Source organism: Aulonocara stuartgranti, assembly GCF_965226115.1.
Source record: "Aulonocara stuartgranti genome assembly, chromosome: 9".
Lineage (NCBI taxonomy): Eukaryota > Metazoa > Chordata > Actinopteri > Cichliformes > Cichlidae > Aulonocara > Aulonocara stuartgranti.
Genome location: NC_138960.1, coordinates 30246918 through 30269157, shown reverse-complemented (window position 1 = coordinate 30269157; position 22240 = coordinate 30246918). Strand labels below are relative to the sequence as shown.

The following is a 22240-nucleotide window of genomic DNA, read 5'->3' as shown; positions in this document are numbered from 1 at the left end:
TTCCATAACAAACAACTGACTACAATTAATAAAACACACTATATTAGTTCCTGTACTGTAAGGGTGGAGTATTATAGTTATTCATACTTCCTCTACTATCAGCTATCCGCAGGTTTCTAGAATTTCTCACCCTCTAACACACACACACACACACACACACACGCACACGCACACACACACATCAATTCAGCAAGCCACAGGTTTCACAGCTTCATTACTCATTCAGGTAGTATTATAAATCAAAGTGAAGTGAGAGGCACACTTGTACTAGTGATTATTATTTATTAGCCCGAAGACAGGACACTGAATACTAATACAAACTGACAGGCATTATATTAAAAGCTTTAAAAGACACCAAATATCTGCCCTTACAAGCATTACAGTGATAACTCTCATTCATAAACTTCTTGCATAGATCACAAGGCTCTGATTATACCCCAGTGAGCCAGAGAAGTCTTTTTACTTGTCTTGTCTTCTCTTTGCAATGAGAACAGTGCACACTGCATTTTATATGAATGGATTTGACACTTAACCCTTAGTCGGGGTTAATGCAGAAATAAACTTACAAACAGTACAAGGGCAGACCTTGACGTCAGAGTCAGCTTTGTGACATTTCCACTTCATCATCGCTGCCCACTGCTTTGACACACACTTTGAAGAATGCTAAGAATGTGAATAAGACCTTTTAGGAAAACTGAGTTTGTACTCCACAATGTGTCTGCATGATAACAGCATTAGATATAAGACCCTTTAATTATGACTCACACCACCTATATAGACATGATAAGTCTAATTCTATCCCCTATATTTATATATTCTACTGATTGCAAAAAAATGTGTTTCTTTATGTTTCAGGGGTAACACGCATAGGCACAGAAGATGCTCCAATTCCTCAGGATATTACCATTCAAGGACCTGGCATCGAGGCAGAGCATTGTCTAATCATCAATGAAGGTCTGTGTTGGTTCACTTTCTCTGAAATGACGTCATAATTTTGGCAGGCCCCAGAATAAACACAGCTCTATTGTCTTTTCCACACTGGCAAGAGTGCTTACATCTTTACAGCATGTCGTGGGAAAGGGGAAATGACTCCTCCTTTCATTAGCAAGCTTTTAATCTTTGTTTTTGAATCCTAAAATATTACTTCAAGTAAAATCCACTGAAAGCAAATCTGTGATTATATTTGGCATTTAGAAGATCTGCTCAATACCATCCCAAGTGCAATCATTGTTATTTTGTTTTTAGAAGATTATTCTGACAAAACAGCAGCAGAAGAATAATAAACTTTCTCAATCCTCTAAAGCCTAAAATTCTAATAATGTAAGAAAAGAAATATACTGTTTAAAATGAATATAAGACTGAGAAAGCCATCGAGCTGGATACCTGTTGGGCTTTTTATAGAATAGCTGTGAGGAGAAGGGAGGAACTGGATTATTAATTACGCTGTTGTTTTTGTTCTTGTGTGAAGCTTTGTTTTAATTACAGTAAATCTGAATAGTGAGTACTTTTTATTAACAGGGGATATTGCATGCTTTCAGAGGATGCCGTGTAGGAGCGGGATGATTAAGGCAGTTATCTCATGTCGGAGTGTAATGTTGGAGTGAATGGTAGTTCACTGTTACTCATTTCCCCTGACTATCTCCTCATTATCAACAGGAGGGGTGGTGACCCTGGACCCCTGTGGCCACCTCTGCAGTCTTGATGGAGTCCAGGTCACTGTACCAACACCACTCACTCAGGGTAAACTCTACACGCACACATGTGCACAGTGTAGGTCAGCCTGCTCTCAGGAAAAGCCTGTATACTGCACATTGGTATCAGCATACATGAGGATACAGGCCTTTTCACATACACACACTTTGAGATATTGCCATCTACTGGTCCTTATTAGTACTGGAGTTAATTGAAAGTTGACTTCATTGCTGACTGAGATACTTAGTATTTCATAACTGGTGTGCAACAGAGAGACAGTGGTTAGTTTTCTGGGGGGGGGGGGGGGGGGGGGGGGGGTTTCTTTTATGGATTGGTTAACTCACATTCCAGTCTATCTGTGTGACTCATATGGGCACAGTTGAGTTTCTTCATGCAAACAACAGGTTGTGCAATATGTTTGTGTCCATGTACATCTACACACATGTAGTCATGTGAGTGTATTGATGCATTTCGGTATGTTTGTGTGTGTGTCTGTGTGTGTATCTTTGGGTAATTCGTAGTGGTTTGGAACAGCTAGCTCCTACAATGAGTCACAGCTTCCAGCATCTGCAGAGCATGCAAACCCTTTGGATTGTTATTGGAGACTGCAGAATGTTCTCAAAAAAAGAAAAGAAAAAAAGAAAGTGTAGTCACCCAAAGTTAAATGGATCTCTCTTCTTATCTTGTTCTTCATGCCCGCCTACGTAGACGTGTCTATATTTTGTCTGCGAGTATCTTAATCTGTCTATCTCTGGCCTTTCTTCCCTCTATTCTTTTCACTTCTCTGAATTGCTCCGTCATTTATTCAGTCACAGTATGCTCTCCCATTTTCTCCACAGCTTTGTCCTTCTTTCACCTTTCCCTGTCCTACTTAAAATGACAAGCAGCACACTCACTTGTCTGTCCTTTCTGTTTACAGTTTTCTCCTTTTTCTTGTGCCCTGGAAAAGGCCTGGACGGTTTAAGTTAAACATTGACAGGCCTATTTAACTTCCCGCTGTGCCTGGCTGACTCAAATATTGACATCATCTTGGTGGGTCCACACACAAGGCTGAGGCACAGCAAAATAGCAGGGGTGGGGAAAAGAGACTAAAAAAACAAGACAGGGTTAAAAAGTCAGAAGAGTACGCGTAGGAAAACGATAGTAAAAAAGGAAAAAGATTGAGAGCATCTTTTATCCACTGGCCTCAGTTGCTCTGGGTTGAGTTGGTCGAACCACATACACAGACACTCATGCACACTAGTCTGGAGATGATTAGCTGTGTTTAGGAAATGATCTGTTCTGTATTTTGGAATTCAGAGCTTGATCTGGAATCACATCAGCTGGAGGACACTTGTAGAGTAGCAATATGTTTATTCAACAGAGGTGGAAACGACAAAGGAAATCATTGTTGAGGAAGAAAGCCGCTGACAAACAAACTCCACAAGTACATTGTTAGTTTATTAATAAGATCTGTTAACTGGAACATTACTGCTTTAGATCTGCTCCGTGTTTTTTTATTTTCCATTTGTCCAAGATTTCCACGTTGTTATTTTTTCAGTTCACATTTCAGTGGATTTGTAGTCATAAAACTAAGTCTCTCAACATTTACACTGGAAGGGAGCAGATGCAAATCTATGCTGCTGCACAAAACACAGGATGCTCTAATATCTGCTCTCTTGTTTTATCTTATTTTACTGTGTGCACAGGATGATCGCAGGATAAAGGGCAAAGTAGCTGTCCACGGGTTCGTGTCATGGTAGAAATGCTTGCAAATGAAGCATCTAAGCAAAACAGACTAACAACCTTTAACCCAGACAGGAAAGCACAGTCCTCCCTCTTATTTTATTTTTTTCTTATTTACTTTTTGACGTTATCTTTCTCAGTCAATACCTTCCACTTGCATACTGCATACCGTTTCTATGCTGTTTTATCATGAAGTCTAAGCAGTCACTTCTTCATTTTAGACTCAGTAAGTCCGACTCTACACACTATACCTGCTTTAAGGATAAACCAGCGGAGTGATTTTCATAGCAAAGAGCTGTTGAAGAGGTAGGTAGACAAAGAAAGCTTTAGAGGTGGGGGTGGAGGGGGGTGTCTACTAAAGACCTCATTGCCGAATTGTCTTTGAACTAACCGACTACACACAGGGGTCGTGGCGGGTAATGCTGTTACATTAAGCTGGTCTTTAGTCACGTGCACTCATCAGTTTGCTCTTTACAGTGTCACTTCGGTGTAAGAAACCATCACTCGTTATATTTACCGTGTTATAACTTATTCCCTGTGGTTATTTATTGACCTGTCCTTATCCTCCTCCCCCTTTTTTTTACCGACATTTGGTACAGTCCCGGGTTCTCGTGGATGGTAAATCAGTGAACCAACTTTCTTCCACACTGAGTCAAGAGGAGGCGGAACATCACGGAGGAGGGAGGCAGCACAGAGGCGGACAGTGGTGCTGATATATAATCTGTCTGTATCTGTTTTGCCTGTGAGGGAGAAGTTTTTGTAGTTCTTGTCATGATAAGACGCTGAAGGAAAACAAATAGCTCGAAAAGGTTTGTAACGGATTTTATTTGCTTTAGAAGTAAAGTAACGTTGTAATTTACTCAGCCTTTGTGTTAGCAAACCTCTGCTTTACTGAACTTTATCCATCTGAAGCACTTTGTGTTACACAATGTTTCAGAAACTGTTGTAAGAGTTGGGAAATATTTTAGAATGAAAAACACACGTCGAGCTTTAAACTATGACGTAGGCTGTTTCTCTGTATATCTAGCCTATTTAATGTGAGGATGAGAAACGCAATTCATAGCTTATATTCCACTTTCACTTATAATATCATCATACTGCTTGGGCATCTGTTTGTTTATGTATGTGCTAAGGGAAATACCTCTTTACTCTGAAGCATATGCAGGATGCTCTTTGGACTGAATGACCAGTGATCCCGGCGTTAAAGTTATCAATCGATTTGTGTACTGGCTTATTTACAGAAAGCACACTAGTGAGCACTTGTGCCAGCCAGGGTAAACAGCATTTGCTCAGCAGCTTGATATAAAGGTAAAAAGTCCTTCTGATTGGTTAAAATGATTCAATTCAATTTGATTTTTTTAGTCTAAAGGTCAATAGTATTCACACTGTTACTGAACTGTTACCTGATGTGCTGATCTTTGCTTGTTGCTTGCTGGAAATGGCGAAACACTGTAATTATTGCACGGGTCAGTAAATCACGTGCATCATTATTACAGCAGGTTAGAGGTGTGATTCACCCGTGTTGCTCACTTGGTGGTTCGTTTTCTTATTTTTAGCCAGATTCTGGCAGTGTTCCATCACAGCTTCTTGTCTGCATCTTTTTAATGTAAATGAACTTTGTGTGCCTGTCTCGTGGTTATAAGTTAGCTGGTGAGTTCACGTGCATGTGCCAGTGCAGATGTAATGTAGCTCATGGATAGAAAGGCAGACTCAGTGGTCAGGATACCTGACACCTGAAAATAAAACCTCCCTCTTTGTCACGGATGTTATTATCCTCACAAATCTTTCTGCCTGCCCACCCCCAGAACATTTGGATTTTGCTTTTTCCAGTTTTACACCGTAAAATGGATGAAATGTATCTTTTTTTGTTCGCTTTATTCTTTTCTTTAAATACTTGGTGAGAAATACAGTTAAGTAGAGGGCTGTTAAGAGGTTATTCACAGGTCTGCATTCTTTGCTTGAGGGAAGTTGATTATTTGTTAATAAGATTTGAGATAGAGCAGACAGAAGGCAATCCTGAGTTTGTGAGGAGACAAATTAGGCCTGTGAGTGTGAGCATGTGAGAGACGGAATGACTAATCTGCTCTGACTCTCCTGAGAAACACCAGTCTGTCTTTTCATGGTGTTACCACTATGCCCTTGTGCCTGGGAGAGGGTTAATTTGTGGTTTTGAGGACAATTTCCTCTCCCACTGGGACCTGTTTGTGTGTGTATTCATTTCATGAGTGAATACATTCAGCCTGAGATTTAATGTCAACACCGTGCATATTCTAGGGATCATAGCCAAGATAGCATTTGTCTAATATCTTTCAAATTTGGGGATAGTTTTAGTTGACCTTGCATCACCATTGTTGGGTATGATTGCCATGGATGTCACACCTGATCAAGTAGCAGGTAGCTGGGTTTCATGTGTTTGCACCTTTGAAATTGGTTTATTTTTCCTTGTAGCCTAATGGTCTCAAATTGGCAATTCCGCCTCTGATGTTAACCAAACAGAGAAGCAGATTTAAGTTTCTCCTCCCATAACATTGTGGCGAGAGAGCGCAGATCTACATGGGGACAGAAATTGGCTCCAGGCGTACAGCTCAGGCTCCATCTGCGTCCTCAAAGACTCTGAGGTCTGACTTTGTAGATTGCAAACTTTAAATTATCCCATAAATGTATATACAGGCTAATTTCAGCTTTTGTTGTTGCTGGAAAGGGTCTGCTCATATGTGTGTGTGCGGGGAAGAGTGCATGCATTGGGGGGAAGGGGGGGGGGCAAACTTAATTTGCTGGTAAGCAAGTGAACACGTGAATGAGATTAGAGCAGTTTTTGTTGTGGATGGTGTCTCTGTCGATAGTGCACCCCCCCCCCCCCCCCCCCCCCCCCCACCGAAGTTATTAAAGACAGCAGACTTGTATCACAGATAAATTTAGATGTGAAATTTTTTTTCACATGGAGTTTGTTTTCCCTTGTTGTGTAGACTCGTATCTTCATAGCTATTTGTTTATGCTGGGGGTCGAAATGAGGAGAGAATAATTAAGAGTTACTTGCTAGCTAAGGACATGAGAGGAAATTAGAAAGACAGGAGGGTCGGGGCTTGTTAACAAATCAAGACGTCACACGTTACCATACACTTTAAAAGTGGCTATTGAGGGTAGGAAATTAGATTTTTACAAGCGCTGACTGCTGTGTGTGTGTGTGTGTGTTTGTTTGTGAGCCCATGTCTGTGTTTGCCGTTACGCTAAATACTGAGAGGTACTGGGATTCATTAGGCAGACCCTGTTACAAGGCATGTTCCAACACACACAGATAGATAGACGTTTTGAAGATTTACACCTTTACTCACGTCTGGCAAGGAGAAGCGCTTATTATTAGCTCTTACTCATACTCGCTGACACAGTGTGTGTGTGTTGCTCTCAGTCTCTTCACGGAGGCCCTACATCTTTTATCGGTCATGATCCCACTTCCTCACAGGTTGTGGCCAAACCTGCAAGCTCATGTTTATATAAGTATGGATTTGAGAGCTTCACAGTCCAGCTGTGCAGACTAAACATTTATTACACTGTTTTCGGGTGTGTGTGTGTGCCTGTGTTGCCCACTTCACATCACAGCCGCAATCGGATCTCCCCACTATGCTGAGAACTGGGTGTATTGAGAGGGGGGGGGGGACTGCTTGTGAAATGCTCTAAGGTAATATCTAGACTGGCTCGACCTCTTTCATTTCAACTGTAATGCTCAATTCGGCTATTAATGCAGCTTTTCTGCCTGAGATGTTTATGAGACTTGACATAAGTGTGAGAAAGAAAAGGCAACAAAAAATGAAATGAGAACGAGAGAAAAAGAGAGGATGAAAACAATCTGGATTTTTTCCATTCAGCCTTTTTCCACACCCCCCTCCTCTTGCCTCAGTGGTTACGTCTGACTTCAGGTCCAAAGAATCTGATGTAACTGAAATGGAGCTATTAAGGAGGTGCTTTTATAGCCTCTTACACATAACGTTATGGGGGTTTTACTGTAACAGGGCTTTTCGACAATGGAAGTAGAAGAAAGACCCGCATTGACCTGTTGATTTAAGAAAGCTGGCCCTCAGCATTTCTTTCCTCCTTGGCTCAAAAAGTGCGTCAGTTCAGTGTTTTTATTCTTTTATCCTTTTCCTCTGTTTTTCCCACACAAGACCTCCTGTATCTGTGTCAGCGCCGCTCTTCCTCTCTGTTGCCATCTCAAGTATTTGGACAGCTGTGGCTGCCTGTGTGTATTACAGAGGTTGTGACCCTGAGATCTTGTTTAATACCCGGCCCTCTCAGGCTAATTGATGGCCAGGGCAAACACAGTCGTCTGCTGCGCGTGCGCAAGTGTGTCTAGCTGTGAATAAACACCCAGGCTCACATGAATCTACTTAAGACTTACCTCTTCACATATGCGCTGTAATGTGGATGTTGTAATGGTGTATTCTGTATCACACTAGCTTCACATGTTACCTGGTTACCTGCAGATTTTGCATCATTTGTCTCAGTAATTTGAGACGTCTGTTTGTGTTTTCCCTTTCAGGTTATTCTTTGTGTCTGGGAAAATCCTATTTGTTCCGGTTCAACCATCCTGAGGAAGCCAGCAGAATGAAGAGCATGCTTCCCCAAAAGAGTCCTGTATCAGCTTTAGCCTACAACACAGGTACATCACACAAGGGGCTGACCCTGAGCTGTGCTTGATCCCTCTTTGGTTTGTCTCCTCTGTGTCTTAATTTTGCCATTCCAGAATATACATGTAGGCCTTTTTGATTATTACTTTACTGGCTTTTCACTTCTTTGCCATCTTCAGTGCTCCATTAGATCCAGCTGCTGATGTAACATCTGCTGCTCTTCTCACTAGTCACTTCACTGTTATGTCAGTATGGAGTTACAGATAGTCACACTCCAGATGGGTTACATCCAATTGGAGGACCACACTGACCCAATTTAACGACCTGGTTGAACCATAAAGAATGTAAATAAATTCAGATTTCAAAGATTGGATGTCATCTAACTGACTGGCAGGGGGGGGAAAGCGGAGAATGCATGTGAGCTCAACTTTTCTGTGCACATTAACCATGGCTGCTGCCTGAAAGTGGTGGGAGGAAAGAGTCAGTGTTAGGGTGGGGGCAGGTGTTTCTGTCAGTCTTCTCATATGTCTTTCCCAAATGCACTTTCACGCACATTCCAAAACCTAAAATTCAAAGCATATTGGAATGTTTTGGTTGTATGGTGTCTGTCCATTGCCACGGCGATACATCTGGACTCTGCTATCTCTTAGGCGATTTATCGAGTGCTCGAGGCTGCTGTATTCAGTGGAAATCCCGCTCTTTAAACAGGCAGAAGGTGCTTATTTCTTCCACAGCTTCACGCACGTGTTAGGAAAGATTATTATTATGGGCAGAGATATTCTTCACCGTCACCAACCCTTATTTTAAAGACGTCCAACTAAAGACAAGGCTCCCACACAAACACAACTGAATATGTTGGAGCAGAACAATCATGAAAGGAGAGAGTTGATGCACACCAGCCCTCCGGTGTAAATCTGCCCATGTATGGACACAAACACCCTGTGTGTGTGTGTGTGTGAGCATGCCTGCATTTTTCTAGATCTTATGATGTCTTTCACCTTCTGCCTCAGTTCACTCCACCATGTAAGGGTTTGACATTTTCTCACACAGGCTTATATTCATCTATAATCTGTCTATGCACTTTTAGGTGCTCCAGGTTCTCGCTTTCTTTTACACATGGAACATACAGGCGGAGCCACAGTTGCAGGAAAGTGTATATATGTGTATGTGGGTGTATGTGGTTGTTAAACACTGGGTGGTCTAAGTTTGAACATTGTAATAGCTCCTTTTCCACATAAAGCCACAGATAATTTTGAAAACTGGGCAAGGTTTGAGCACATTACTTTACCCTAAGTGTTTTCACCTGCTTGGCCTTTTTCAGAAGATATTTACTGTTTTCTTTTTGGAATTTTGCACCAAAATAGTACCGGAGCTATCAGGCAGACTTACTTATACTTAGCATTGCTGCCAATCTTAGCTATGCTATTGAAAGAAAATGATAGTTTATTTGTAAATCCAGCAGGAAGGAAGTAAAAATTGACTCAGCTGAGGTTTTGAGAAAAAAGACCTCCTCACTGCTGAAGCTACTTTAAATAAAAGACTTAAGGAAGGGCGGGGGGAGCCTCATGAGGGTATTCCAGAATATTTTGTGGTTTATCTCATCTACAAAATCCTATACTGAGGAACTGAACTTGAGTTAAACTGTTTGTCTTGGATCTAATGGATGGTTTTGTGTGAATGTGTATTTGCATGCAGTTTGTGTGTGTGTGTGTGGGACAGGATTGTTTCCTATTCTCAGGGATAGGGTTAGTTGTGGATTGTTTGGTTTGAGTTTGTTCTGCCAAGGGTCCCATTTATGAATAGCTGCAGGTTTAACTATACATAAATCTCTCCCTCTCTCTCGCTCTCTATTTTCATTCGCCACTCCCTCTTTCCTTCCTCTGTCTTCACCTGGCTCTTCACACATAATTTCCATATTTGTTCTCCCTGTTTCTCTTTCCTCTTTCTGTATCTACTTTTCTATCTAGTCGTTCGATAGCTTATGTTTATGTTTAACCTAGCTTTCCCATGTTATAGATTCATTTTCTTTTCCATTTAATCTCTCTCCCCGTCCAGACTACCTGAAGTTTAGCAGTGACTATAGCCATGCAGTTGTGGGTGGCACCAGTAGTGCTAGGGGCATGCGATCAGCATCTGAGCTTCGGGACTTGATGGACACCCTGCAGCGTAAGAAAATTGCCCTTGAAAACAGCCTGAGAGCCAACGGGAATGCCAACCCCTCCTACTTCAGTGTGACACAGGTTGGTCATCCTTTAGCTCCAACATTACCTCTCAGGGCACTTTAACAGGGGTTGTGAATGATTCTAGCTGATATTCACTCATTACATGAACCAGTAGTTACATCGTTGCATTCTGCATTGTGTTCTCCAAACACAATTCTGCACATATTCATCAACACATACATCAATATCAGTGTTTCTGTAATTTATATTACACTGTAAACACTTGAATCTAATAAAGCCTGAAAATGATCATATTTGTGTATTTCCATTTCTTCATTTGTTTCTGTCTATAGCTTCCACAGGAGAACTGAATTCTTATATATTTCTAATCATACATTTTTTTCTTTTCTGTCTCCCAGTCTCCCCCCACCACACCTGTCTCCAGTCCTGCCACATCTTCATCAGCCTATCAGGAACAGGCAAGGCGTTTCTATAGCTCCGATCGTCCTTCTTTGTCCTTAAAATCTGCTCCCCCTCTTTCCCCCGGGCGACGTTCCGACCCTTCTTCTTCTTTGGCCTCGCGCTCTTCAGTTGGCCGCAGTCAGGACAATTTTAGCACCAGCGATAGCCGACGACTGCACAGTCAGAGCTCCTCTCCTTTACTCTCCACCTGGAATGGTGGGGGATCTTCCACTTCTGTTGCCAGTAGTGAGAACTATCTCCTCTCTCTTCCTCCATCTTCTTCCTCATCCCGCACTCCATCTTCTGGGGGCGCTGCCAGCATGCCCTCTAGCCCCCGTCTAGGACGTCGCACCTATGGGAACCAGGGGAACCAGGGGAACCAGGAGCCGACGCCCACTAGTCGAACCAGGAAATACTCAGCAGGTTCGTTGAGTGGGATGACAGCAGGAGGACACAGCCGCTCACTGCCACGCCTCTGTCCCTCCCCGTCCCCCCGTGACAATAATAATGGAGTGCTAACTTTGTCAACGCTGCCTCCACGGCGGTCTGATACTGCTGGGGATTACAAATTTAGCAAAGAGCATTACAGCAACGGCCAAAACGCTGACCTCAACCACAAGTCTAGTCACTCCAGTCAGCAAGCTGCAAACAGGATTAAAGGCCAGACCACAGCTCAAGGGGAAGGTGTCGTGTCGATCTCCCTCTCTTCCCCTAGGACCTCCTCCTGCTCCACCTCCCACTCCATCTCTTCCACATCCACATCCACTCCACCAGATGTAACAATCCCATCCAGGGCAGGGGGCTCCTCTTCTCCTCGTGTTGCCAAAAAACTCAGCCTAACCTCCACCAGCTCAATAGGCTCCATCAGCTCTATAGCTTCGAGCCCTCCAGAACAAGAACGGCTAAGCAGCAATGACGCCTCCTCAGGAGCAGAAATGTCTGTGGCGGAGAAAGAAACACCAGGAGTGGGCCTTGAACTCACCGTTGCACCGGGACTAGGACTTAGAGAGAGGAGTTCTTCATTTGGGAAGGCCGGCCTGGAAACTGGAATTGGTCTGGGGGAGAGGAGGCAGTCATTTGGCAAAGCAGGGGTGACCCCGCCAGGGGGGTTCAGGGAAAGAAGGGGGAGTATCAGCTCCCTAAGTGGGAAGGAAGAACTGACAGACTACCACCAACGCCAAAAAGAGGAGAGACTCCGTGAGCAGGAGGTGGAGAGACTGGTGAGTTTAATTGCTTTTAGCTTCTGTATTTAAAGCATTGTAGCTGCTGTTTGTACTGTGCCATTTAGTATTTGCTTTTTTTTTTTACTTATCATCATAGAGTGCATCCTCCAGCTAAGCTTATTCAGATAGACTGAATATAGGCAGGAGAGCAGGGTGTTTAAGGTTTAATGTTATTTTGTGCACGCATACAAAGACACCAAACATGGAACGAGTGTAGGAATGCTTCCCTGCTCCTTGCGCTCTCAAACATACTCTCCCAGGGAGCTTAACACAGGCGCACAGTGAGGTTCACCACTTGACAGGTGCTCATGGCAGTTAGCCCATACTAACAGCACTATTCTTAACCCTGTACTTGGATTGTGTGTGTGTGTATATGTGTTCATATGAGGTTCATGTTTATGTCAGTCATCTGGAGGTCCACCCAGTGTGGTTTGCTGTGCTAAGGAGCCACAGAACACATCAGTCAGATGTGGGTAAGAGAAACCAAGAAGATTACAGAGTTATAGTGTAGCAGGTGGATAAACACATATTATCAACATATAATGACAACCGATCTCGTGATCCCTCTCTTTCTATTTCTCTGTTTCTCTCAGCCATGTTCTCACAATTAAAGTGTCTCAGTATCTCTGATTTAAAGAACACTTTGACGGTGGCTTTTGACAAGCCTCCACATTCTTATGAGCGTGGTTTTGAGCTTTCATGATGTGAAGATTTTCTCTTTTGCCGGTTTGAAGATGGGGGAATGAATTGTGTTGCAGTGTTGCACTTAATTGGGTTGAAACTATTTCGACTGCCTGTTTTAGTGCGTGCCCTGGTGTTAAATATCATCGATGATCCACATTATACAGGGAGTTATAATCACGTGCATCTCTACTTTAATCAGATGACTAAAGGTGAGATGTAGCAGCAATTGTAGTGTTTCAGTCTAGCCTTATTGTCTTGTATTTGTCTGCCCCCTAGTGGTATCTTTAGAAAATAGAATTCTGAAACAAGAGACCGCTAAAAAAGAAAGCTGAAATTAATGTCTGTGTTAATTAAAGGCACACAAACCTTTTAAAAATGAATTTAAAGCAAGGCGTGTTGTCCAAAAATTTCCCAGCTCGTTTCCTGTCTTTCGCTTCTTTCACCGTCTTTCATTTTCGTGCTTTCTCCAGCTTTCCTCTCATATGTCCGTGTCTTTGTCCTCTCTTCTTCTTTCTGTCTCTTGCTCTAGTTGACAGCTGATTACTATAGAGGCTCCACAGAAGCTTATGCCCATTAGAATAGCGCAAGGTGACAAACTGACACGGACACGTTTTGTGCCAGCTCCTGGTTCATGTTACGTGTTATAATTGGGGTTTGTATGTGTGCATGGTAAAATGTGTTCGATGCTTTGTTATATGTGGATTCTGACATAACTGTTTAACTAAGAAGCACTATAAAGTGAGTGTTTCGTGCTTTTCCTAAACACACAGTTAACTATTTCATGATTTTCACAATCCAAATGTCACCTGGATCCGATTCTCTCCTTGTGAAGAATTCCCTGGAAAGCATCTTGTTTCCACGGTGACATTCATAGACACATTCCTACTTTGGAGTCAAAGCCGGTTCTTGTGCACACTTATGACCATGGTTGACAGCTGACCACCTTCTCATTAGCTCACTCTTTCTCTCTATCACTCACACACACACACACCTCTGTCCATTTCCCCCCCTCTCTGTATCTAATATTACTAACACAGGCTGGCTGTGGGGCTCATATACGTAACCCTTGAGAGAAGTAACTGCTGAACCTGCAAGAGGGCATTTTTGACTCTCTGCAGCCTCCGTAGTGCCCCACATATAGCTATGCACTGGCAGGGAGAAGTGCTCACTCCAGGGATTCTCAGTGAGAAGAAATGTTTCTTCTAAAATCTGCAAATATTAGACCAAATTAGATCCACATACAGGAGAGGGTCATGCTGAATACTAAGTAAACGCTACTTTTCTTTATTTTGGACTAAACGGAAAAAGTTTTAGAAGGACTGACTTCTGTGATGCTTCCCGAGGTAATACTATTATTTAAAACTTGACTAAGCTCAATACTATAGGGTTGCATTGTATTTGTGTAAAACTTCAGCAACATGTCAACATTAAAAACGTGATCTTAAATAGTACTTGCCATTGCATGCACATAACCCATACACGTGTGTGCCTTTATGTTTGCCATCATCTCAGGAGCGACAGCGGCTAGAGACCATCTTGTCTCTTTGCTCTGAGCTGGGCCGAGCTGAAAGGGACGGAGGCGCCGCAGCCACAAGCTCCACTTCAGCTGTTGCAGACCTGCAGAAGATCAACCAGGAGCTTGAGAAGCTGCAGCTGACCGACGAAGATGATGACACGCCTTCTGTCTTTTCCGACTCTTCAGCTGTTAGTGGAATACTCGGAAACGGGCACACGACCTCCCCTGGATCGGAGAACGGTTACTATGATGATGACCTGCAGGTACGACGGAGGCGTAGCAGCGGTCACCGAGACAACAGGGCCGAATCGCCTGCTATCAGTCTGCGAAGCTTTGCCCCCACACCTTCACCACGTGCACATAGGACAAATGAGGTATAAGACACAGGACACTTATTTTGTGACTGTTAGAACTTTATGCTAACACAGAAATGCCCTCCATGTGTGAGTGCAGTATCACTGAGGTGCTATCAAGAGCAAAAACAAATGTTATTTGGTGTATAAGATGAACTAGTCTACAGAACCGTGTTTGTTCAGTAGAATCATATAACTTTTGACCCTCATTCAAAAAAGTAGGAGAAAACATAAATTTAAAAAAATATTCCGGTAGTATAAAATAAATACAGTGAAATATGCAATGCCTTGATGGTCTACAGACTTTAGTCACTCTGAAGACTTCATGCAAGAGAATATTCTGTAACATTAGTCTCTGTTGATTTGGTAAAATGATAGATGTATGTTTTTTCTTCTTCGTGCACCTTTGACCTTGGTCATCTTACTAAAATATTAATCAAGATTTATGCAGGAAGTGTTTAGCCCCCCATTCATCCTGGAAAACATAACAGTGACAAGGATCCCTCCTCCTAATACTTAGAAAGTATTGACACAAACATCCTACTCAACACAGATGGGACATATTTACAGTCCATTTATTAGATTAGAGCATGCTAAGTGTTAGCATGAACTGACAGCAGGCATTTGTGTGTATGTATGGAGCCCATACGCTTTCCTTTCCATTTGTGGCATCAGTGATTATTATTACAGGTCTCGCAGATATGTCAATGTAAGTGCATGTTAGCAGGAGTTAAATCAGCGACTACATTGATGATGATGTTACCAGGCTCTAGAGGATGCAGCTCGCCATCGTGGACAGGACACGATCCCTTCAGAGGAGGAAGTGAGGCGCGTGGAAGAGGAGAGAATCCAGGTCCTGAACAACATGGAGGAGCTTGAACAAAAGATCAAAGAGCTGGACAATCAAATTGAGGAATCTGCCCGAGAGGTATATAGACGATGATGATATTTACTTTATTTATTGATTGATTTATTGTCAAGATTAACAAAAGATGAATGAGAATGTTTTGATAAAAGCACAGATATAAAGTATTGGTTTAAAACTGAGCGGTGTGTGCGCGTGTTTTTTTTTTTTTTTTTTTAAAGGTCGAGGTTGAGCGAGCTCTAGTTGAAGCTGAGCAGGAGTCCGAGATAGCAGCTCTTCAACACGAAAAAGATGCTTTAGAAGCGCTTCACAACAAGATAGCTGACCTAGAGACCCAATCCCAGCAGGAAAAAGAAAAGGTATTCAAGTTGATACACTCAGAATGGGATGCTTACAGACCTCTTTATCATCTGTAATCCAGCTGGGTTAAAAGTTAGAGGTCCCTTTGAATATGCTTAACTTTGCCTTTGAATACATATGGTCATCAAAAGGGGAGAGAAATACACATTAACATATGGAAAAATTCTTTTAGGTGTTTGAAAAGCCATCTCCATTCACTCATACAGCCTATATTTTTACTAGCAACATGCATTGAATGGCATTAAAAATACATAGGCAACTGAGAGACCCGGGCGGTAGGTGTTAATCCTTCTCATGCTCTCTCTGGTCCAAATATATATCTGCTAAGACTGTCCGGGGAGTAGCGGTCATCAAGTGATCCTGTTTGGCAAGTGTAGGGAAGCAAGTGTGCCTATATTTTTTCTACATTTATAACACCATATGATATTATTGACAGAGTGGGAGGTGTAAGCGGATAAATGGACGGTATTTCTGGTGTGTATCCGTGTGTGTGCGCGTGCTTTGGTTTGGCCTGTGTTCGACTGAGTCCTGGACTCACTCTGAAATTTCCATGCACCGGCATCTGCCAGCGGAAGAAGTTAGGGAAAGAAAAGCGAGCGATCGGGTAGATGCGTGTAGCCCCGGGTGTTAAAAACTGGTTGAAGAGCAGATGAAGTTGAGTGCTTGCACATATTCTAGGTGAATGTGTGTTTTGTGTATTTTATAGAAAGAGCCATCAGTGTGATAGTTAACCTCTGCTGCGCCATTCCATACATGCCCGTTCTCTCTTCTTACTTAATCATTTCAATCATTTGCATTCATAAAAAAACGAATAAAACGGCAGAAGTGAAGTCTCATAACATCATTAATCAGTTTTCCATTGCGCTCCCTCCAGCTTTCCCTCCCTCCCCACCCACTAGGCTATCCGTACTGACCTGGTCGCTGTAGTAACTAACTGTTGCTCCCCAATCCCCACTAACTCTGCCATCCTCTCTGTCCTTTGTGTGTGTGTGTGTGTGTGTATGTGTGTGTGTTCGTCTTTTTGTGTCTATATGTACACATAAACAAACATGTACATGGTGTACGTCCTCGTGTGGGAATGCGTGTGTGCATCTGTGTGTACGTACGTTTGCCTGCCAGGCGTGCAAGCTGCTGCAGGCAGAAAAGGGCAGAGTAGAGAGGTTGGCTCAGATTGTGTGTGAGCAGCGCTCCCAGCTGGACAGCTGTCCTGAAGCCACCAAGGAGCCCCTGCAGGAGCAGCTAGCCAGGGTCAGTACACACAAACACACACACATATGCACACAAACACACGCACATACATATATTTAGAAAAATATAGTGGAAGAGCCAATGGAAATCATGCATATTCGAGAAAGTATTCAACATAAATGTGACCGCTATATCGGCAAATACTAGCACTGACTCTAAACATTTGTTCACATGACAGACTCGTTTATATAATGTTTGCTTACTTGCATGAGAGCATGGCACACTTTCAGAGCTAACGTTCATTCTCAATCATTCCCTCTTTATGTTTTATATCATCTCTAAAGTGTCAGGCTTTGGTACCTGTTTGGTTCTTACAGACTCACTCTGTTGGGTGTAATGTCTAAAGGCTTCACCTTTTGTGTTTGATGAGCGACTGTTCTTTGAAACGACTTATCAAAGAGGCGGCACATTTAAATCATCTTCACTTTGGGGCGAATGCTTATGGTGTGTGAAAGGCTGCATGTTTAGCCAAACGGTAGTGATGTGTTGTTGCATGTTTAGTGTTGATGACACACACATTAGAGATTTCACAGTCTGGTTTGCACCCGTGTCTACGTATGTTATGGAATGAGACGTATTTGATAAACGATTATTTGTCGTATTTGAGTATGTTGGCATTTATTTGCTAATATTAGTAGATGCAGGTTTTTATGTGAGAAGGTTTCTTTTATGGACACTTGCACGTATACTTGATGTTCTTTCTCTAATGTGGTGGCTACAAAAGCATGCAAAGTTTTGGATTAGTGGAATTTTTCTTGTTTTTTATTGCAATTTACGGAGTTCAAGTTTAGTGAAAGGGTTTGTTTTAAGTTTAGGAGAGCACAGCATCAGCTTTGGAAGTAAGTTTAGCCATGAAAAACAACCCATATTACTACATTTATGCAGATTACCACCTATTATGCCTGTGTTACTATTATTAGGGCAATGCCAGACTGCAGGATGTGCTACAGTACATTGCTGTACTCAAAAAATAAATAAAAAAGAATAAAAACATCAGTAGCAAAGGAAGACTGACTGCTTGGTCATGTGATCCTAAGGTACCAGCCCTAGATCTTCAGATAATTAAAGCTCGCCACAGCGGTCTGTATCAAGCAGGTTTAAGCTGTACTGCACAGGGTACTGTGCTGCTTTGACTTCAGAAATCATACAGTTACTCCCAGTGACAACTAAAAATTTGTGAGCAGTAGTGTACACTTGTATTATCTATTTCATTGTGTGTATCAGGACTGCGAAGTGCTTGAGGCAGAGACAAAGCGTTTTGAGGACCTGGAGTTTCAGCAGCTCGAGAGAGAGAGCAGGCAGGACGAGGAGAAGGAGACCCACACCCAGCAGCTTCTCCGGGAGATCGCAGACTACCAACGCAGCACCGTCACCCGCAAGGTATCAGCTCTCTTCTCGGTTGTTTTTGATTTAAAAATCCAGCCTGTTTAATCTGCTGTTTGAAGCTGAATTTGCTCTTTAAATGTCAATTTGTTTAGATTTGCAGGGTTAACAGGAATGTTTGATTCATACTTTCTAAGCAGGCTAGAGGCGCTTGATAAGTTTGTTCCGCTCTCCCTCTCGCAGGAGCGTCTGTTAACTCTGAAGAAGCAGTCGGCGCAGATTACGCAGCAGGTTCAACGAGAGAAGGAGAGCTTCTTGAAGGAGAGGAGCAACCTTGAGTCCATGCTGCAGAGAGTATGGCAGATTTTATGTTCGCATGTGCGTGCTGTGCTCTGTATTAATGATGGGAAAAGTTCATTTTTGTGTCTGTATCTGTCTGCCAGGAGAAAGAAAGCCTGGCTGTGCTGGAAAGAAAATACGCTGGCCTCACCGGTGGACGGAGTTTCACCCTGAGAGAGGTTGGTGTGATTGGCGGATGCTGTGGTTACTTACGAGTCCTGGAACGGGCGATATCCTGATTTTAATGGCTATGATTTCCTTTTCCGCTTGCTAGGATTCAGCCTCTTTGGCTGATGTGTGTTGCTCCCTCCTTTCTTCTATTTTTCTCAAGAACGCAGAGGTACTTTGCCTTTCTGAGCTAATATTTCCCCTTTTGTGTTCCACTTTATTTTTGGTTTCCATTTTTTCTCTTTATTCCCAGTCGTCTTCTTTGTTTTGCCACTGTAGCCTCTTGTTCTAACTGCTAGCTCTTGTAAAGCACTACTAGAAGTTCCAGAAATTTGAGATGAAGCTTATTTTTATACGTCCACGTACTGTATATTAATGCTGACATAATCTTGTTAGTGTGTCCTTTGTCTCATGTTAACAGTGTTGTGTGTAAATAACTTATTTCTGAAATTGCCACTAAATTTTTGCATTGTTCTAACAACTAATTTCCACGGCTAACTCACTTCCCGCTATGCCTCACCCCTTCTCTCTCCACATGACACCTTGCAGGGCTATGTCACAGTCAGTGAAATCAATGAGCTTTACTCACAGCTTGGGCAAGACCCTAAAGCTGCTCCTGCCCCCACTCTGACCAAAGCCTCTCCTGAGCCCGAGGCAACCCTTTCCCCTGATGAGGACACCCCCAAACCAGCGGAGGATGAGGTGTGTGTAGTGGTGTGACGGGTTTATCGTGTGTAGATAAGTACGCCGAGGCGGATGGTGCAAAGTGTGCGGCTGGTTCTCTCCCCCAGCTTGTCTTCCTGTTTCTGCGCTCATTTCAGCTTTCTGACAATGTTCCTTTCTTTTTCCGAAGCTCTGTCAATCTTCCTCACCTGCCGACTGTCACTCCTCTTCCTCCTCTCCTTCTTCTTCCTCCCGTCTAAATCCCCGCCCCCTCCCAAAAACACCCTCTGTGCACTGGCCAGAGAACATGGTGACATATCGAGACCCTTCCCCTCTCCCAGACTCCCCCCCACCTCCCCTTCCTGTCAAAAAGCGCCATCAGCAACACAGGCAGGTAATGTGTGTGTGTGTATATGTATACCATATTTATATATCTTTGTGGGGACCAAAAATTGGCATTCTCCTATACTTGTGGGGACTCCCAGCCATTATGGGGACAAAATGCCTGTCCTCACCCAAAATGTGTTTTTAGTGTCAAGGTTACAATTAGGTTACGTTTCAGTTTAGGGTAAGAGTTAAGGTTAGGCATTCATTTTTGATGGTTAAGGTTAGGGTAAGCGGCAAGGGAAAACATAATGTCAATTAGATGTCCCCACAAACATGAAAACACGACTGTGTGTGTGTGTTGGTGTGTAAACAACTGTGTGTTTATTTTTATATCACAAGCATATTACATTGAAACTAGATCCATCTGTCTAAAGAATAAAATTATTGAATGTGGGTTAAGAAAGGGAGAATGCACTTCTGCCACTGTGACTTATTGATCCTCCAGCAGATGGCGCCAGAGTAAGACATTTTAAATCCTGCACACCAAGACTTTACGTTACACTTAAAGTATGGGGACATTGATATATGACTGAAAGTGAAATGAATAATTTAAATTTTTGGTAATTGTGTTCATGTTTTCTGTGTGTGTGTGTCTCATCAGCATTTCCGTCTTCTGGAGGAGAGGAAGAGGTCTGAGAAAGAAAGTGGCTCACATCTAAGTGATACATTACCCTGGAAGAAAACTGCGACCGCCATGAATCCCCAGTTTATGTGTGCAACACTCGGGCGCAGCTTCCCCACAAAGGTACAAACAGAGATGATTGTGCATGTAAAAAAAAAAAAAAAGTGACAGCAACTTCCGACTAAATATGATTAGATTATATTAGATTAAATCTAAAGTTGATTTAGTGTGAAACTTTGTGGTGTTTTTACAGATGGGAGTTCACAGAGCATCTTATTTTCCTTGACATCAAATGCGAGATGTGTTCATATGTCTGCTCTTCTCTTCCTCCAAAGCGCTGACATTTTGTCACGTTTTCATGAGAAACAGGGAGCATGGGAGCTATTTGTGATGTGCATGTCTAACCTGGATCACTTCCAAACTCGTCCCGCCTTTCTGCGCAGCTTAATTAGTTCTGATTGGATCTCATTTTATTCATTGACAAATGTGTCAGTATGTTTCATCATAGTTTTTGTCCTTGTGCATTAGTTTTTGTTTAGTTATCGTCTCGATCTTCATCAGAAAACAACGTTTTTTTACGAAAACTATGGTGGAAATGATTGGTTTACAAATTTACCACTAAATGTCAGACTTGGTCTGTGTATCACTTTTCGGCTTCACCACTTGGTCTTTGAGTTATAGTGTTTATTATAAATAGAATATGAAGCACCCATTTCTTCTCCGTCTTCTTGATTCTTTATAGTCCCATCAGCCTCTGGTACAGACTACAAGTTGTGGCAGTATTCTTCCAAGAATCCTCAGTTTATCCAATAAGGAAAGTGAATCTCGACGTCTGCATAAAGGTAAAACACACACACACAAATACACTTAACTTCACTTGATCTTACTCTCTTTTTTTTCTCTCGTGTATCACACAAACACACAAAACCACACTCATCGCTGAGCTGGGATTTGAAAATGCACCTTATATGGAGACAATATCCCAGCAAGAGGCTTTGTTTGTGGGTGTGCACCTCATTGTGTTTTGATAAATTCCACATTTGCTTATCTGTCAGTGGAGGAATGTGAGCGTTCCATCACTTCGTGGGGATTTACACGAGCTGTTGTAACGTCTTCACTGTTAAGAAAATATGACACACAAGAGTGTAAAGCGTTTGCAGTCTGTGTGGATGTTTGCTGTTTGGCCCAGAAAGATACAGGATGCCACCTGAAGGACACCATGCCTCCTCTCCATAGCAACCTTTTGCATAGGCATCGCTATTATAAATTTAATTTAGATTTGCACCTACTTAGACATAAGAATAAGTAGTTTAGTCTTTCATAAAATAATTTTTTCATTGCCCTTCAGACAACAAATCAGTATTTTGGGGGATCATTTTGAAGTACTGTGTGTCTCATGTTATAAGTGTACTGTCGTTGCTTTCTGGGAACTGGCACATGTATCTGATGCCTTGGCCCCTTTAGTCCCCTGATCTGGCTCATCTGATGGGTGGGTCTAGTAAACAGAGCTGATGGTATCAGTTTTTGTGTGTGTGTTTCTTCCTGTACCAGGAGGTTTAGTTAGTCTCTCTTTAAAGTGTCCGCACTGTAGATCTGTCATCATTCATCCGTCAGCTTCATGAGAATATCTTTTTGTCTTTCCAGAAGTTTTTGGGACAGTTTCAGGCTGCTGTTTTTATTCATTTTTAAATCTCAAAACCTGTTTCTGTGCTTGTTTTACAGAAAATATTTTTTCCTCTTTATTTTCCATTTATTTTGTGTGCTTGAGTGTCTTACTGTTAGGCCGCAGTTTCACCTAATCGTAGCATTAAGGCCTGGATATATTT

At 42.4% G+C, this 22240-nt stretch overlaps 1 protein-coding gene across 4 annotated transcripts in view; it reads left to right on the top strand.

The window, feature by feature from the left end:
• The window catches only part of phldb2b (pleckstrin homology-like domain, family B, member 2b), a 39177-nt gene that overhangs the window by 8363 nt on the left and 8574 nt on the right, over positions 1 to 22240 (top strand). Inside the window, exons 4-19 of one of the 4 annotated variants that reach the window (XM_082547703.1) lie at positions 856 to 954; positions 1657 to 1740; positions 7952 to 8071; positions 10095 to 10279; positions 10621 to 11883; positions 14083 to 14460; positions 15206 to 15367; positions 15526 to 15663; positions 16784 to 16912; positions 18137 to 18292; positions 18479 to 18589; positions 18679 to 18753; positions 18849 to 18914; positions 19292 to 19444; positions 20394 to 20537; positions 21157 to 21256. In XM_082547703.1, the coding sequence (XP_082403829.1) occupies positions 856 to 954; positions 1657 to 1740; positions 7952 to 8071; positions 10095 to 10279; positions 10621 to 11883; positions 14083 to 14460; positions 15206 to 15367; positions 15526 to 15663; positions 16784 to 16912; positions 18137 to 18292; positions 18479 to 18589; positions 18679 to 18753; positions 18849 to 18914; positions 19292 to 19444; positions 20394 to 20537; positions 21157 to 21256 (3363 nt within the window). The remainder of the gene's footprint in view (positions 1 to 855; positions 955 to 1656; positions 1741 to 7951; positions 8072 to 10094; positions 10280 to 10620; positions 11884 to 14082; positions 14461 to 15205; positions 15368 to 15525; positions 15664 to 16783; positions 16913 to 18136; positions 18293 to 18478; positions 18590 to 18678; positions 18754 to 18848; positions 18915 to 19291; positions 19445 to 20393; positions 20538 to 21156; positions 21257 to 22240) is intronic. The other 3 variants (XM_082547705.1, XM_082547704.1, XM_082547706.1) reach the window with 3 other exon arrangements.